At 33.7% G+C, this 17,377-nt stretch overlaps 2 protein-coding genes across 2 annotated transcripts; one reads left to right on the forward strand and one right to left on the reverse strand.

Moving 5' to 3' along the window:
* The first annotated feature begins 694 nt into the window (after positions 1-694).
* On the forward strand, positions 695-7,917 carry LOC147383083 (F-box/LRR-repeat protein 17-like). The gene is given in 12 exon segments (XM_086428833.1): positions 695-1,329; positions 1,689-1,790; positions 4,043-4,187; positions 4,294-4,478; positions 4,594-4,698; positions 5,269-5,366; positions 5,449-5,693; positions 5,782-5,848; positions 5,941-6,026; positions 6,742-6,775; positions 6,778-6,839; positions 6,915-7,917. Coding segments are annotated over 12 exon segments (1,761 nt in total). The 5' UTR covers positions 695-760; the 3' UTR covers positions 6,978-7,917.
* Positions 7,918-10,002: 2,085 nt separating this feature from the next.
* Positions 10,003-13,666, reverse strand: LOC147383084 (auxin-induced protein AUX28-like). The gene is made up of 5 exons (XM_086428834.1): positions 13,363-13,666; positions 11,732-11,958; positions 11,517-11,652; positions 11,297-11,358; positions 10,003-10,419 (listed from the first exon to the last, which is right to left on the reverse strand). Exons 1-5 carry the CDS (start codon positions 13,602-13,604, stop codon positions 10,382-10,384), a joined length of 705 nt encoding a protein of 234 aa, XP_086284960.1. The 5' UTR covers positions 13,605-13,666; the 3' UTR covers positions 10,003-10,381.
* Positions 13,667-17,377: the final 3,711 nt, after the last annotated feature.

The following is a 17,377-nucleotide window of genomic DNA, read 5'->3' on the forward strand; positions in this document are numbered from 1 at the left end:
CACTATTTCAATAGGTACATACCAAATGTAATTTATTTTATTTTTACTTAGAATCCCCCTAGTAAAGAACTGTTCGATATGTTATAGTTCTTATATCAATAGTTACATATCGAACTGTTCCCTGAATGGGATCCCATGTGAAAAAACTTTCTGTATGTTATTATTATCGAATATTTTTGAAAATGTTCGATATGTATTTATCGAAATTTATTGAAACTAGTACTTAACTATTTACAGCATACACCCACAACGACGGTGGGTAGAATAAGTATGTGTGGCCAGAAAAAAAAAGTGGGTGTGAATAGCCCATCCCAAGAGAGCAAAGTTAATGCTACATCTTCAAGATATGATGGAAATCTTAAAAAAAATTTGTAATTATTTACGATTACGGGTACTAACAAAAATTTGGTTGATTTGCAAAGTAGCTATGCAAAAGATTGCAAATGTTTGTTTCGCCAATTTTTAAGGCAACAAAGTCAGAACAAAACAACGTGGTATAAATAGAGTAACGTACCATTAAAATGAACGCATCTCTAAAAAAAACTTTGTACTTCTCTTCTCATCTCAGCCGTTGGAGCTCAATTAGATCCAGGGACACTTTCGTAATTTCGAAGAACAGATGCCCTTCTATTTTAAATAAAAGGCGCGAAACCAACTCCAATCTCCCGCGTCTCACCGACCTCATCTCTCATCCTTCATCTTTCGCTCTCTCTCTCTCTCTCGCTCGCTCGCTCGCGCACAGTGAAACCTAAAGGGCAAAATGCGCCGCCACCATCACCAACCCTTCACGCCAGAAGCCGCCACCGCCGAAGCCGAGCAGCTCAAACGCTGCAAAAAGCGCGGGAACTACAGCTGTGGCCGTTGTGGTCAACCTAAGAAAGGCCACTCCTGCCACGTCAGCAGAACCACCACCACTACCATTACTGATGCCACCATCGCCACCCCTACTCCTACTATTTTCACACAAACTCCTCCGCCACGTCATCCAAATTCCCACCTTCGTCGCGTCCTCTCCTTTGATGACGATAATGGCTCCTCTCATGCATCTGACGACAAGGAGCATTTGGTAGATCTTACGGAATTGTCGTCAGATTCCGGTGGTGGTGGGCTATCGGAGATCTGTTTGTGGGAAGTGTTAAAGAGGTTGCCTCCCGTAGGATTGTTGTCGGCGGCGAAGGTGTGTAAGAGTTGGAGGAATTGTTCTAAGAAGGTTTGGAGGGCGACGGAGGAGCTAAGGCTTAGGGTTCCATCGAACGCTCAAGTTGGATATTTTGGATCTTTGTTGCAGAAATGTTTAGGGCTTGTTAGGCTCTCTCTCAAGATGGAAAGGTTAGGGTTTCTTCAGTGTTTTTAGTGTTCGATTCGGAAGATTTGTGGATTCTTTTTAGTGGAAGAGATAGATCGAAAGAAACAAGATCAAGGGTTTTGAAAAAAAAAAAAAAGTCCCAAAAAGAACTTAATAATCGGGATCCAAAAGTCCAAATAGGCTCCATTTATTTGATTTAAGGATTTAGTAGATTGTTCACATTGTCTTCAGTTGATCTTGATCAGAATCTAATTGTCTAAATAAAACTGTAAAATTAGAAATCGAAATAAAACGAAGAAATCCTATCTTGCCTTTTGACTATATCTGGAGCCATATTTTCCATCAACCGATGTCGTAATATTTATTTTTTTGGATTTTGTAGTGATCTTGATGCGACGATGCTGGCGTGCATTGCATTCTCATGTCCGAATTTGGAATCCATGGAAATCTCTACATCTGATACTGCAGTCAATCGAATAACTGGGTATATTTTACCGCCTTCTTGTGTTTGGTTTTGTTTATTTCCATATCATTGTCGTTTATTAGTGCAGGAGGCCGGTGTTCATGGTTGGTTGTATTGTTTTAATTTGTTCAATTTGTTTTTTCTTCAAGTTGGATATTTTGTGATCTTGATATTAGAATTACAGTTTTGTAGTTGCTTATTCTGTTTGCATCTCTCTATCATCTGATCTTTGATTTTACGAGGATGATTTGTTATTCTTTTTGTCCTTTTTTAATGCCCTAGATTATCACATTTGTTAATTTTCAGGTTTCTTTCTTATTCCGGAACAGGTTCTATTAATTGGTCGCCGATTTTTGTTCTTAGGGGATTATTCTCCATGTTTTATGGTTTGTTTTCATCATATAAATACTAGCGGCATGAGGTGCATCCTGGATCAGATTGAGGATTCTCGATCCACATTGCTAATTATGTATCAATTGATATGATAAAATAAGATTAAATGTATGTATAGATTATTTTTGTTTGTAATCAATACCCGGAGAGGATGAAAAAATAGTACGTCAACCATAATCCTTTTTCACCCTCTCAGGGTTTTTATATCTTAATCCTAGGTATCCCAAATCACAACGCATTGAATAAATAAGCGAATATTCCTTTAGGTATTTAAAAAAAAACTTGTAGGACAACAATATAGTTGGATTGGACTATGAGATGCTAAAATAAATCCTATTTTGTGTTTTTCAAGAGATTTGACATACCCGTGGTATGATTTCTAAGATCATATTGGTGTGATATTAATAGATCTTTTTTCTTCTTTCCAAATCCTAGATTCTTCACCTATTCTTTCTTCAACATTCCCGAAACCTAGAAACCTTTTATCTATTGCTTCCTTTAATTGTTTGAAGTTCAAACATGATCTCTGAACGACTAAAAATACCTTTTTTTTCCTCTCTAATATTGTAATCCCTTTCTTTAAACCTTTTAATATTTATTTAACCCTAATCATTGGAACCCTAACCCTAAACCTTAGAAAATTGTATTTTCTTTGAAGGCCCTCTATCACAAGTGTTATTGTCTTTTTCACAAAAATGTCCATAGTTTTTTTGTTTTGTTTTCTTAAGAAAGGAGTTCCTCACATAAATACATGCATGCTTTTATTTTTAAATGGAAAAAACCCATTTTCTCTAGTTTGTGGGTAGTTTTACAATCGCAACTAAACACCAATGCCAAACATCTCATAATCAATGGCTATTCTTTTTGGTGAACTCCCACATGATTAATAAGAATGGCCCTTGGATGGATTTTCATAGGTTGAGGATATGTCCCTATACCCAATGTTAAGTACAAGCATCTTCGTGTCATCATACTTCACTCCATAATCAATACACAATGTACTAGAAATATAAATATCAACCCACTCATGCAATCATATCTTGATCCTTTCACGCCACTGACGTATCTATATAATAGAACACAAGGGCCATTTTGCTATAGTTTTGTGGGGGATAAGCGTCCCACTCCAGTTATAGTGGAGTGGGGTTTGCACAACCACTCTCCCCTCCTTTTTTCCCCCTTCAACTTTATTGTCTTTTTTCCCCTTCCCCACCCACCCACACCATTTTTTCAACAATATACCTCCAATTTTACTACCTTTCCTCTTTTACCCACCTTTTCAATAATACATGTCTGACTTTACTATCTTTCCTCTTTTTCCCCTTTAACCCTAAAGAGGATGCCTGCCTAGTGCCTTTGGCATGAGCGAACTCTAGTCCTATTAAATGCTAGATCATTGAAATTATTAAAAGAATTTTCGCAATCTCAACCATTCAATATACAAGAGTCAATACAAAAAGCATTTTAAAACTATTTTCAAAATATTGTGTACGCATGTATTTTCCTCCATGAACCTATCATGGCCTAAATTCATTGACAATGTTGTCTGAGGATGAAAACGCTCGTGTCTTTGAGTGTCAAAATTAGCTATCTATACAGAATGATTGCATATATCATGTTTTTTATTGTAAACTTGGGTGCATTTTGAAAGGCTGTCTATGTACCTAAATAGGGATTGAGCATTACGTAATTCATAGATAATATTAATAATAATTTGGTAGGATTACTTGGATACAATATTTTCTCTTTTCATTGCTAGCTTAATTAATTGAGGTTTGCTGAAAGTGTTTGATTTACGCTTCAAAAAATGGTGCAAGATTTATGTCCTTTGTACATTTTATCTCACCTAGGGTTCATATTTATGTTTGCATGTACTGAAGGGAGGAGTTGGGTCGTTTTGTTGCTGAGAAACATTGCCTCTCAAGCCTTAAGATTGAAGGGTGCTCCAACCTTGGACATTTCACTTTGTGCTCTTCAAGTCTGTCAACACTCTGGCTCTCATGTCTTTCTTCCCTATCTAAAATGGTAATTCTGTTTTTCTTGTTTCTCTGTTGTGGAACTTTTAACTCCAATTGATTTGTTTGATTTTCTGCATTTAGTAATATAACTTAATATTATTGGCTATTCATAGGTTTTCAACTGTCCCAACTTGAAAGAGCTTTCCCTAGATTTTTCTTCCCTAGAAAATGATTCTACTGATATTGTCACGGCGGTGGATGTTCTTGGAAGGAGCTGCCCAAGGTTGAGAAAAATCCATATTGCATCTGTTCGACTGTCTCATGCTGTTGTGCTTGCTCTCACATCCGCAAACTTTAGGTTTGTTAATAGATATTATACATGGCTAGTCTTCATTTATTGTAGTTGCATCATTAAGATGGAAATCTTTGTTTGAACAAACTCATAAATGATATTTGGTTGTTTCCTTGTTCAGGGGTTTGAGGATGCTCTCTCTCATACTCGGTTCAGAAATCACGGATGCATCTGTGGCTGCCATTGCTTCGAGTTATCCAAACCTAGAATTGCTTGACCTGAGTGGGTATGTGTTCATTACTAGCCTCAGTTGGAAGTTCAACATTTTACCCTATACTAATGTAGCTTCACTATAATTCTGTTAAGCTTATTTCACAACTTTTGTAATCCTAAACAACTGAAGTTACTCTGTCAATTTCTAATTTTATAATGAAAGTTTCAATTGTTGGTTTAACAATTCAATGGGTTGGAAATAACTACCTCTATGGTTTCAACTTGTTAGAGAATGTGATGCATCGTACAAAGATACGAGATGTATTGTATCATTGTCACTACATCTCATCATAAATGGAAGATTATGAAGGAGAAGCATGCATTTATCATATATGAATTAGTATATTTTATATTAAAAAAATATTGGTGATCAGGATATTTAAATAATGGGAAAGATTTAAGTTAATTAAGAATGCAGGATCTTAATATTTGCTTACTTTCCATATCTTGGCATGATGATGTAACCTCTATGAATACTTTATCAAAGTGAATGCAAAATCATCCAAGAATTCTCCATGGATCACTTCTTCTACACAACTTATCTTCTGATATAGTTCTAATAAACTTCTATTTCTTTTTTCAGGTCGAGCATCAGTGACAGTGGTATTGGAATGATATGCAATGAGTTCTCTGAAACTCTATCTAAACTCTTTCTTGCTCTTTGTCGCAATATCACTTTAAGTAATTTTCTATCCTAGCTCCCAATCTCACGAAATGCTATGCTTTTGAATGCTTTTATTTATTTACATCTTGCCTTATTCAGGTGGCATTCAATTTGCCGCGGCCCAATTGCCCCGTTTGGAGCTCATGGACTGTGGAATGACCATACGTGATCCGAATTCTCAAAACGTAAGTGAAGAAAATGTGTCAAGCAGTGAGCATAGTGGCTGTGAACCCAATTCTCTGCAGAAAACAGCCAAAACCAAGCTGAACCTGGTATGCCAGAAGCTGATAATCAAACATGCGCGGTTGAAGAAACTCAGCCTATGGGGTTGTTCAGGTTTAGATGTAAGTCCCACTGAAAGAAAATGAAACAGAACTTATTTAATTATATAGCTCTTTTTTAAGTTTCTAAATTGCTGAATCTGGATTGCAGGCCCTGTATCTGAACTGTCCGGAACTAATAGATCTCAATCTAATTTCTTGCACAAATTTGCATCCAGGTGCATTATCCAACATTCCCTCATAGGTTGATTTTGCATTTTTCTTTTTTGGGTACAAAAGCATAGTAAGCTTTATTTAATATTCCTTGCAGAGATGTTACTACTTCAATGTTCCAGTCTGGAGTGTGTGCATGCTTCAGGATGTAAAGATATGTTGATTGGAGCAATTCGGAGTCAGGTAACTAAGCATGTCTTGGCACATTTATTTTTTTTCCTCATCTTTGGTTGCTGAGATTTAATGGTTAAACTGACTCTAATTTAGGAATTAATGTAATGGAATAGGTATCACTTCATGTAAACCAATGCTTAAATAAGCAAGGCTAACTCCATTAACTATGCAAAATTAGATTTCATTTTTTGAATTAGAACTGATTCAAGACATAATTGACTCAACTTTGTGGTAGATTGGAAATTTTGTAGATATGTCTGCACCATGATTTTATCATTTTTGAGAGTATATTTTCCTCCAGTTTCGGGTGTGTCATACCCCAGTTAAGTCCTGTGACCCTCTTATATTTATAGTTCTCCCCCCCACTCCAATAGATCGGTCTTTTGGAGTAGTTGGTTGGTTAACATGGTATCAAAGAGTTAGGTTTGTATAGGAATCACGAGTTCCTTTCTTTCCACTCTTGGGTGGAGTGTGTATTTTCCTCCAGTCTCAGATGTGTTATACCCCAGTTAAGTCCCGTGATCCTCTTATATTCATAGTTCTCCCCCCTCTCTCATAGATCAGTTTTTTGGAGTTGTTGGTTGATTAACAGTCTTCTGTAATGGCAGGCCATTTGTGATCATCTTCTTTCCTCTATAGCTTCAGATTCTAGGATAAAACATTGTAACTTTTACTTCTACTTTTTCTTTCTAATTATATATATTCTTATAATTTTTTCTTGCAGGTCTGCAATGATTTTGCTTCCTTGGATAACACTTTTCGTGCAAGCGTTTGCTGGATGGTTCCAAGAGGGTCCAAGTCCCAAACTTTCTCAGTCCACAGGTACATATAAGCTCTTGCACCGTGTTTCTACTAGGCATAAATTGGTTTCTCAAATAAGCTCTCTTCCTCTCGCAGCTGTCCGATAATGAGAAGGGGATGAAAGTCTCGCGACCAAGGTGTACCGTGCATATTGAATGACGGGTGCATCCTTTTTATATAGGTAAGCATTGAGATTGTTTGGATCTCATTCTATATTAATAACAAAGAGGGTATTACATCCTTTGAACTTTACAATGAGCATCATTACTAAAGAAACAGGATCAGAATAAAGTAGGGAAGAAAAGATGGGTGCATCATTCATCTTCACCCATTGTTGATCTCTTACTATTGTACCCATTCATCTAGGCTCTAATTGTTGTGTAGTTTGAACGGCTTCTACCCTAAAAGATCCAAATGGATTGCAACTGTTCACAGTGATAAGATTGATGATAAACTTTCATTTCAACATAGGGAGAAATAATTTTATGTATGACTTGTAGCCTTCACAAGGAACCCTGTTTTAATAATAAATAATTTTTTTTAATCCTATTATCTTAGCTGTTGATAAGCAATGAACTCTATTTAGAACTGCCAACTAAGCATGAGCATTCAAAGAAGTTATGTTAATAGTGTATGTAGATTAATCTTATCAAAGAATTTCAAACATAGCTTAGTTGATAAGATGCGTGGAGTGTTGTTCTCACGTCCTAGGTTCAAACCCTCTTGAACCCAACTTCACTTGCTAATCACTAGCCCTTTCCGTTTTGAAAAAATAAAATCTTAGCGACCCTTTGTAAATCAGGTCAAATTTAGTCTCAAGAGATATCTAAACCAGTAGGACTCCACAACCTTTTATGTATCTAGTGTTGGCAGATATAGTGTTGCTATGGGGAAGGTCAATGTTTTGGTCAGGAGAAAAATTAGTTCTTGGTTGAAACTTGTCGAGAAATTTTGAAATATCCAATGTTTTGGGGTCAATTTTTTATCTTGGTCTTGTTTGAAATCAAAGTATTTTGGACAAAACATTCTGAAATGGTATGAAACTTTATTTCCGAATAGGTACACCAAATGGATAAGGGGGTATTAGGGGATTAGGCTGACCTGATGGGTTGATCACTATGGTGGCCCCTACATTTAGTAATTTTTTCAGTAAGATGGTGAATAGGGTTTTGGACTTTCAATCGAGGTTTATGCCTTGACAATCATGTGACAATGATTTTCAAGAAAAGTTTTGAGGTCTTAAGGAAATTTCCTTTTTCTGTCAAATGTTATTCTTTTATTCAAAGATGTATTGAGGAAACCTTATGGCTTAAGAGAGCAAATGCCGCATTTAAAAAAAAAAAACTAAAATGTGTTTTAAATCAGTCTTAAAATTCTTTCTTCCTATTTTGTAGCATCATTACATTAAAGTCCTAATAAGTTATAACTACAAAGATTTTTTTTTTCACATTTAATTTAAATTATAGAAAGTTTTAATTATATATTGAACATTTTTTTTTTCTTTTGGTTCTTATTTCTTCAACAGCTAATCGAATTGTAATTTCCACAATCTCTTGCTCTTCTTCCATCGTAGTTATGTTTCTTTCTTATTTCTATTTCTTTCTGTTTCAGACTTAGTAATTTGTTCCTTCTAATAGACTGGTGTCATGGTTTTTATCTATTTATGCAATTTAAGGGATGTTTGTTACAACAATCCAAATCACCTTATTATAAATTACCTCAAAAGGAAAGTCATTGAGTAATTTTACAAGAGGGCTATCTCAAAGATCAAAAGTAGTCAATATGTTGAATTAGAAACAAAAAATTCAACAAAATAAAATTTTCTATTCTGTGTTTGATTTCATCATTTTTAGATAAGCTTAAAAGATTAGACCATTTATTAATATGGGCATGGCATTCTTGTGTTGTAATTCTGATCTTATTTAAGGGAAAATTATTATAAATTATGAAAAAGTTGTCTTATTTTATTAGTCGTGATTTTCTTACTTGAAAATTTTCACTTGGTCAGTACTCGGCTGATGTCACAAAGGCACATAATCAAATATCATTTTCTTTAGGATACACAAGGAAACGATCAACGGTTCTGGTGCCCTCGTCACATCAGCCAAATACAGACCGAGTGAAATTTTTTGAGTCAGCGTTATTTTATGGATACCTTTCACAGTTTCTTGTGCTCGAATATCTTTGAAGAATCTTCATTTATTTATCTTAAAAGTGATTATATTTCTATAAATGGAATGAAACAGGTGGGATGGAACTATCAATATCAAATCCAAGACCAATGTGTTTGAATTCAGTAATCTTCCTTTAAACAAATTAATTTCATGGATTTGATGAATCCATAAAATAAACAAAATGCAAGCCAATTTCTAGCAATCACAATGGGTATTATAGAATTCCAACTCATCAAAGACTAATGGTCTCGATGAGACCATATAAACTGGTCAATAAATTAGTTAAGTATTCAACAATGACTAAATTTCTAAATAAATAACAAATTAAAGGCATTATAGAACTCCACCTATATCAAAGACCATTATTTCATTGAGACCAGTTTCACTGGTCAATAAATTAGTTAAGTTTTCAACATTAATTAAATTTATAAATAAATAACGAATTAAGAGGATGGAACTTGGGTTATTTTATTTATTAATTGTCCTTTTTTTTTTTTTATTAATTGTCTCCTCATCCCTAAATGAATTGGATCATACCCGAAATATGATTGGATTTGATAATTTTGCTTCTGGATTGATGATTTGAGATTCAACATGGATCCAATCCAATAATATGATAAATGCAAATTATGTTTATATATTTTGTTGAAAAAGATAAGGGAAAATTTTATAATAATTTTTTTTCTTCCATTTTTAAATCTCATTTCATTCTTCATAATATATATATATATATATATGTTATTATAAATTGTCAAAATAAATAAAAAAATACATCTAAATATTCAAAATTAGAAGCATATCATTTCCATTTGTCATTCATGATAATAATAAAAAATCGTTGGAAATGATTGGAAGTGCCGTTGGAAAACCTTAGTAGTTGAAGAAGATGAAAAATGGATGGTTTGGGTACTTCAAAAACATTATAACCTAAAATGAGATTGAGAGACCATTAAGAAATAAAAAATTTATTAAATGAACTATCAAGCAATCGCCCAAAACTCAAAGACTAATTAGAAAGAAATCCCTCCGTCACTGTCTTTTAAGTAATTTTCCCATTTAATAAAGGAGTACAACATGAATCTCATATAGAAGAATACAATTTAAATTGGAAGAGTAACACAAGAAGAAGAAGAAAGAAATTAACAGCCCAACAGTGACCACAATAACAAGGAGATGAATATTAAGCAAGCAATTAATATTAAATTAAAAAAACTAGAAATAGTCTAGTCTTGGAAACAACTGTTATTACTCCTTGTCCATGACAAAATATCCCATTTTTTTTTTTTTTCCATCATTGATGTATCAAACTATTGTACAGTCACCCTGTTCGATCTTTCTAACGCGCATTCCTTGTCGTAGAGATTGATGAGCAGGTTGTGGTGGTTACAATTAGCTTCTGTTCTTGCATTTCTCCACAGCTCTTGGTGCTACAATTCCAAGTTTATATATTATTACTTGTGCTATTAAATCTAAAATTAGTATAAAAAAAAAATTAAAAGTTTAAAAAACTAAATAAGAATATACCTAATTTAATTGTAAAAATAGCTATCCTTTTAGAAGAAATAAACAAACTTTTAAGCCTCCAATAAAATGTATCCATATCAAAGTCATATACCATGTTTTTAGATCTTACATGTCAAGGTGAAATCCAAATGTCTTTTATAAAAAAGAAACCACCATAGAATATATAGCAAGGAAAAAACCAAAAAGAATAGAGTGAATTACTATTTCGTGAGCTGAAAATGAGTTATTTATGATTCTGACTCACTGTTCATTTTAATTACGAAAACGTGAAAAATCACGTTTTCATTAAAAAAAAATCATAATGAAGTGTGACTATTTCGTAGGTTTAAAGTGAACAATGAGCCGGAATTGTAAATTCGTCAAAAGTTGATCATTTTTTCATAAATATTTCAAAAGAATAAGTTTGGACATACTACAACTCTAATTAGAAGAAACTCAAGTTGAAGATTCTAAAAGAGAGAGAGGATGATTCAAAATCGGGCTTTAGATAAAGTGAAATGGAAGAATAAGATTGAGATAAGCTTTTGACGATAAGGACAACTAAGATCTATTCGTGGCCATACACACCCAGATCGACCTTTAGCAAGGAAAAGGACCAACACTACTAATTATTATTGTTATTATATTATTTTTTGGTGAGCAATCAGGATTTGAAGTACAAATATATTGTTCATCTGATATTATTCCAAGATCTTGGTAACTTGAGAAAAATATTATCCATATCAAAATCTAATTAAAATACTAAATTACATATAATAATTGTGTTTTAAGGGAGCTCACCAAGTCCGATTGCTTCTGATCCTTTTGTGATACGCAAACGTTTGCATGAATCAACGAACATCCTGGATGAAATTGAAGAGAGGATGGATTCATAAGTCACATAATTTGCATGGATTTGATATATTGGGTTCAAATCTATTCGACACTCATGACTTATATTAGTGTCCATGCCACATGGTTTGCATGCTTTTGGAATTTGTCGAAGGAATGAAGAACTTACTCCCATGGAACGTCACCGACAAGCATCCAGTCACCGTCTTTGTCTTCATACGTAGGCACATAATCTGAGCTGTTCAATAGATCCATCAACTTGCTCTCATTCATGAAATCCTTCATTCCTTGTGTTCCACAGTTACCTTCAATCACCAAGAATTATTAGGTGTGTGTCGTAAGTGTGTGTGTGTGTGTGTGTGTGTGTGTGTGTGTGACACTCACCAATTGTGAAGGAACTAAACATGTTGCTCAAGGCATCAGAGAGTTCCTGATAGCTCTTATACATCTTCAAGTCTACCTTACGTAGGTAAGGTGCACCATCCATGCTGACCTTCACAAAGGCTGCACTGTTGTTAATTTTCTCCTCTTCAATATTGTTCTTCTGATTCTGAATGTCCACGATGTTCTTGCGGAACGATCGAATGGGTGGCCAACCCACCACTTGTGCCCTGGTGGAACATTGTGGGAGATTAATAAATGGAAATAAAAACATTTTCATTTGAAAATATTCTTTTTCTAATTTATTTTAAGCAATTGGTATTTCTTCCAAATTTTTTATTTAAAAAAAAAAAATTATTTTACTACTTTCTTCTAATTTAGACATTTCTCTTGAAATCATTAAAGGGTAATTTAGGCCAAATATACTTCCTTTCGACGTTTCCCCACTTTTTTTTTTATAGGTATAAACTAAATCTAGTATGATTATTCCAAGAAATATTATCAAATCCAAGATTAATTTGTTGTATTATTTGTTCTAATAGTTGTATTTAAAGTTGAATCCATGGTAGACTCAATTTTTTGCAAATTTTGTAACATTCACAATCTTTTGAATAGCACACAAGATCACTGCATAATAATGTTTTTTTTTTTTTTTTTTTTGAATTCCTTTGAAAAATTGTTCTATATATTTCTAGTTCATCCCCCTATAGGAAAACCAAAATTTTGTTCTACAATGTTTTATTCTTTTATATTTTAAAAACATAAATATAATTAAAAATGAACTAGAGTTTAAAAAAAAAAAAAACAAAAATTAAATAAATAAACCCTCATAATTAGTTCTGATAAATTAAATTTATCAAAACCCAATAACATTCAAGGAATAAGAAAAGGAAAATGTTGAAGTGACTGTGCAAAACACTGCAAGTGCGCTGACATGTGGAAGTATGCACGGACCTATGGATGCTTTCCTCGAGAGATGAGTGAGAAGCATCTATGGTTCTATGCACACTTCCACGTCAGCATAGTGTGAAATACAGAGTTATACGCATTCACAAAACTTAATTACTTTGTCCTGGAAAAAATTGGTCTAATTTTTTTTTTTCTTTTATTTTGAAAAACATACAACAAGGTGGTTAGCCAAACACTCCTCACCACATAAACATGTACTAATGTTACACAAATTAAGAACAAAAGGAGAAAAAACCCTCTTCATAGTTAGTCCAATTAATCAAATTTAAAATGAAACCCATGAACATTTAAAGATTTATTCATTTATTTATATAAAATGACTTAGTTTTGAAAAACATATAAAAAGGTGGCTAGCCAAAAACTACTCACCACATAAACATGCACTAAAGTTACACAAATTCAGAAGTCCAATTGAACAAATTTAATGAAACTCAAGAACATCTATGTGAAAAATTACTAAGTTTTGAGAAACATGCAAAAATGTGGTTAGCCAAACACTGATCATCACCACATAAACATGCACTAATGTAACAAAAATAATAACAGATAAAAAAAGAAAAAAGAAAAGTAGTAATTAACCAAAATAATTAGACCAATAAATAAAATTTAATGAAACTTAAGAACATCTAAGGAACAAAAAAAAAATAATGATAATAAAAACTTACTTAGCAGACTGCGGCTTCGGATCATTAGTTGGAAGAAGTTTTTTCTCCTTTGGAGAATTCTTCATCTTCTCACTTATTATAACCAAATCAGATTCCTTCAAGGGAAGGTTAAGCTTCAAATCTATAGTCTCAGAGAAGCTTCTCTTCCCAGAGTTCTTCGATATACCGGGCAATGCTAAACGTAACTCCGTCTCTTCGAACTCTGATCCGATCATGTTCGTCGATTTCCGACAAACTTCCATGAAGATTCAAGCAATGAAGTCACCACCCTTCTTTCTTCTTGCTTTCTTTGTTTGATGAAGAAAAAGTAGACTAGTTATATATAACATTTATAACGTTGGAGTCAATAAAGCTTAGGAGTTAGGAAGAGTATTTGATAATATGTGATTAATATCAATATTTTATAAATTAAAAACCGAACCAATGATTGAACCGAAAAATTTATCATAATTGGTCCAATCATGATCTGACACTGGTTCAATTTGATTGGATTGATTTATGTTTATTAAAAAAATAAACTTTTTTTTAAATTACCTTTCATTTATGTTAAAATAAACTAACATTTACAAATATATGTGTTTCACTGGTTGAACCGATTTTAATATAATCCGGTCGATTGAACCCCACTGGTTCGATCCGGTTTCCAGAACACCCAACCCAACCGTGACTTTCGATCGCGTTGATGGAGATAGGTAACACGTGGAGAGGTAAGTTGTCAATCTCCCCTTCTCCTGAATGGTGATGAGTTGCTGACGTCACTGGGAGAATTACTCAGGTGGTGTATTTTTCTTATAAATCGCCGATTATTTTACAAACGCGGAACGATTTTTTTGAATGGTCAATGACTCAATGTTGTAATTGTATTGACTCGAAACTGACCCGTATTCGAATCCATGACCCAACATAGCGCACTCTTTAGCATGGTTTTCCGACACGTTTGAGATGTCTCGGACGAGTTTTCCGATACGTTTGAGATGTCTCGTGAGATAACTCAAAAAATTGAAGGTGAGACGTATAACTCAGTCAAAAAATGATTTTGTGAGTTGGTCTCGTTCAGCTCTGATACCGAGTTAACTCGGGTGATATGTCTCGGTCTTGGACGAGTTTAAAAACCATGCTCTTTAGTCACCATAATGGGCTTGAAACCTAAAAATTAAACCCCTGGTCCGGCCTGTGATTAATAAGAGTAATGCTGGGGTGACATTGGGATTTACTGAAATTCTCACATTTCTTACGTGGAGGTGTGCACATTATGATAGATGTTTTTTAGTTTTATCTCGAGGAAACAATCTATGACTATCACATCAATGCAGTGAAAAACAAAGTTCCCCACGAATTTTTGATTAATAAAGCAGATATCCAATCAATCGGGTTGATTTTATATGTGTACCCCAAACTTCAACCCAATAGATCCGAAATATTGTGCCAATTGGCCATTTTTTGGAATGCAAAACGAAAATAAATTATACAAAAGTGAAAAAAAAAAAAAGATTTATTATCAATTTTGAGAAAAAACGATTACAACCATAAATTTAAAAGTCATCAAGTTGACTAAACCCAACTGGATTTGAGATTAAGCGATCCCAAAAATAAATGGTGATTGATGGAACTAAAGTCAACAAAATCAATTTGACTGAATTTTTTCAGAATTATGTAGCTAAATTTAATATTTGTGGAGTGAACAAAAATAAAATAAAATAATTATTAATTTATTATCTTTAAAATTTAAATTGAAAATATTTTCATTTGAATCGTCTGAGTCAACACACGAGTCATAAACTTGGCTGACTCGATGGACATCCAACTCGAGTTGAGTTTAACAACGAACAACTAACTGGCAAGGAATTGGGTCCCACCACTTAAAGAGATCTCAGATCAAAACAAGATCATGACCACACAAAAAACTAATCTTAGCGGATCTAATGGTGGGCCCGGATCATATTAGTTATATGCTTGTGTCACGATATTGTGATTTCAGGATCACTTTTAGATGATTTTTCTTTATTTTTAAAAAATAATAATTATATTATATTATATATATAACTGAAAGTATACATGAAGTTAAAAGATAAATATGTAATGTGTGGGACCCATGTGTTGGGTGGAGGAGGGCGAGACAAGTCAACAGTGTGGGGGCCCACCAAGTGCATGTGAATTTGTTGGATGGTCGCTTGGCGTCGGATCTTTCCATGTGGAGTGCTGGGCGTACATCTATTATCTCCTACCTAGTACCTACCTCTCTTTTATTACCACCTTAGACTTTACATGCTCTCTCGTACATATATTTATTGGGTTGGTATACTTTGACTCATTCAAATATTCGAATTCAATGGCTAAGATTTGTCCTACAAATACATGATGTGTTCTTTGAGATGGGTCCCGTTCGCCACCCTTAGTTTTACCACACACTTTAACAAACGCGTTTTGTCTTACATGGGTTAGAAGTTTTGGAATGAGCTGATTTTTGGTGAGGATGATCTCTATGGTGAGGAGATCATCCTCACCAAAAATCAGCTCATTCCAAAACTTCTAACCCCATCAAAATTGATTTACAAAAAATGGACGGTCCACAATTTTTCAACGTGTAAACATGGGGCTAAACATTTCGGAATGGGCTGATTTTTGGGGAGGATGATCTTCTAATCATAGAGATCATCCTCACCAAAAATCAGCTCATTCCAAAACTTCTAACCCATGTAGGACAAAAAACGTTTGTTAAAGTGTGTGGTAAAACTTACGGTGCTGAACATTTCCCCTTTGAGATATATATATATATATATGGGAAATGTTCAGCACCCTAAGTTTTACCACACACTTTAACAAATGTTTTTTGTCCTACATGGGTTAGAAGTTTTGAAATGGGCTGATTTTTTGTGAGGATGATCTCTATGATTAGAAGATCATCCTCCCCAAAAATCAGCCCATTCCGAAATGTTTAGCCCCATGTTTACACGTTGAAAAATCATGGACCGTCCATTTTTTGTAAATCATTTTTGATGGGGTTAAAAGTTTTGGAATGAGCTGATTTTTGGTGAGGATGATCTCCTCACCATAGAGATCATCCTCACCAAAAATCAACCCATTCCAAAACTTCTAACCCATGTAAGACAAAACACGTTTGTTAAAGTGTGTGGTAAAGCTTAGGGTGCTGAACGGGACCCTATATATATATATATATTTCATCTCGATTACATAAACGATTGGGATTTGAGTCGTGATAATATGACGCCCCCTCCTGACAAACACCCTTGTCACAAAATCATAGCTCATTTGCCTCGAGATACATAGAACCATACATTTTTTTTCTTGCGTGTCCCAAGGAAAATGATCTACAGATCCATGATAAGGGTGTTTGTTAGAGGAGAGCATCATATTATCACGATTCTTTTTTATTTTCTTTTTCACGAGTTTTCAAATCATGAATCTTTTTTTTTATTTATTTGAAGGGATGTAGTACCTGATCCAATGGTACAAAGAAAATTGTCCACATATGCCTTACAAATTGTTGTCAAATTTCAACCCATTCAGGCATACTTCATTAAAATTTGATTTGAATTTTGAAGAATCTTCATTATTCATTTACATTGTACAGTTCATTAAAATCGATAATTCAAAGCAGTTGTTTAATATAGTTAGTAACGTTTGAATGTATTGGTTGCTTGAGAGGACAATTTTCTTGTTATTAATGGCTCAATATATTGTTAGATGGTCCAAAATGTTATTAATCTGTGTCCCATAGTCAAGAGTATTAATAAGGAGTGAGAAGTGAACAACTCTAAAAAAATATTCACAACCATGTTTTACAATAAATATCTCTAAAAAAATTATTTTAATTTCCTTTTTTAATGGAAGAAGTGGGGAATTTTATTGATATTTCTCAATGACTTTTTTTTTTTGTAAATAATTTAATAAAAAAAAATAGTTTTTATGTATTAAAAGGTTAAATAGAAATACATTTTAAATTTTTTTTATGAATGAATATTATCATAGAGGTTAATGCTAACATGTCATTGTA

Source organism: Akebia trifoliata, chromosome 16 (assembly GCF_017979445.1).
Source record: "Akebia trifoliata isolate Shusen 1 chromosome 16, ASM1797944v1, whole genome shotgun sequence".
Lineage (NCBI taxonomy): Eukaryota > Viridiplantae > Streptophyta > Magnoliopsida > Ranunculales > Lardizabalaceae > Akebia > Akebia trifoliata.

Excerpts from the sequence above, each read along its gene's own strand:
- LOC147383084 (XM_086428834.1), bottom strand. The coding sequence starts at position 13,604 with ATGGAAGTTTGTCGGAAATCGACGAACATGATCGGATCAGAGTTCGAA. Across the intron at positions 11,359-11,516 it reads GTCGGTGACGTTCCATGGGA|GATGTTCGTTGATTCATGCA; the intron begins GTAAGTTCTTCA and ends AATTTCATCCAG. Across the intron at positions 10,420-11,296 it reads ATCAGAAGCAATCGGACTTG|CACCAAGAGCTGTGGAGAAA; the intron begins GTGAGCTCCCTT and ends TTGGAATTGTAG.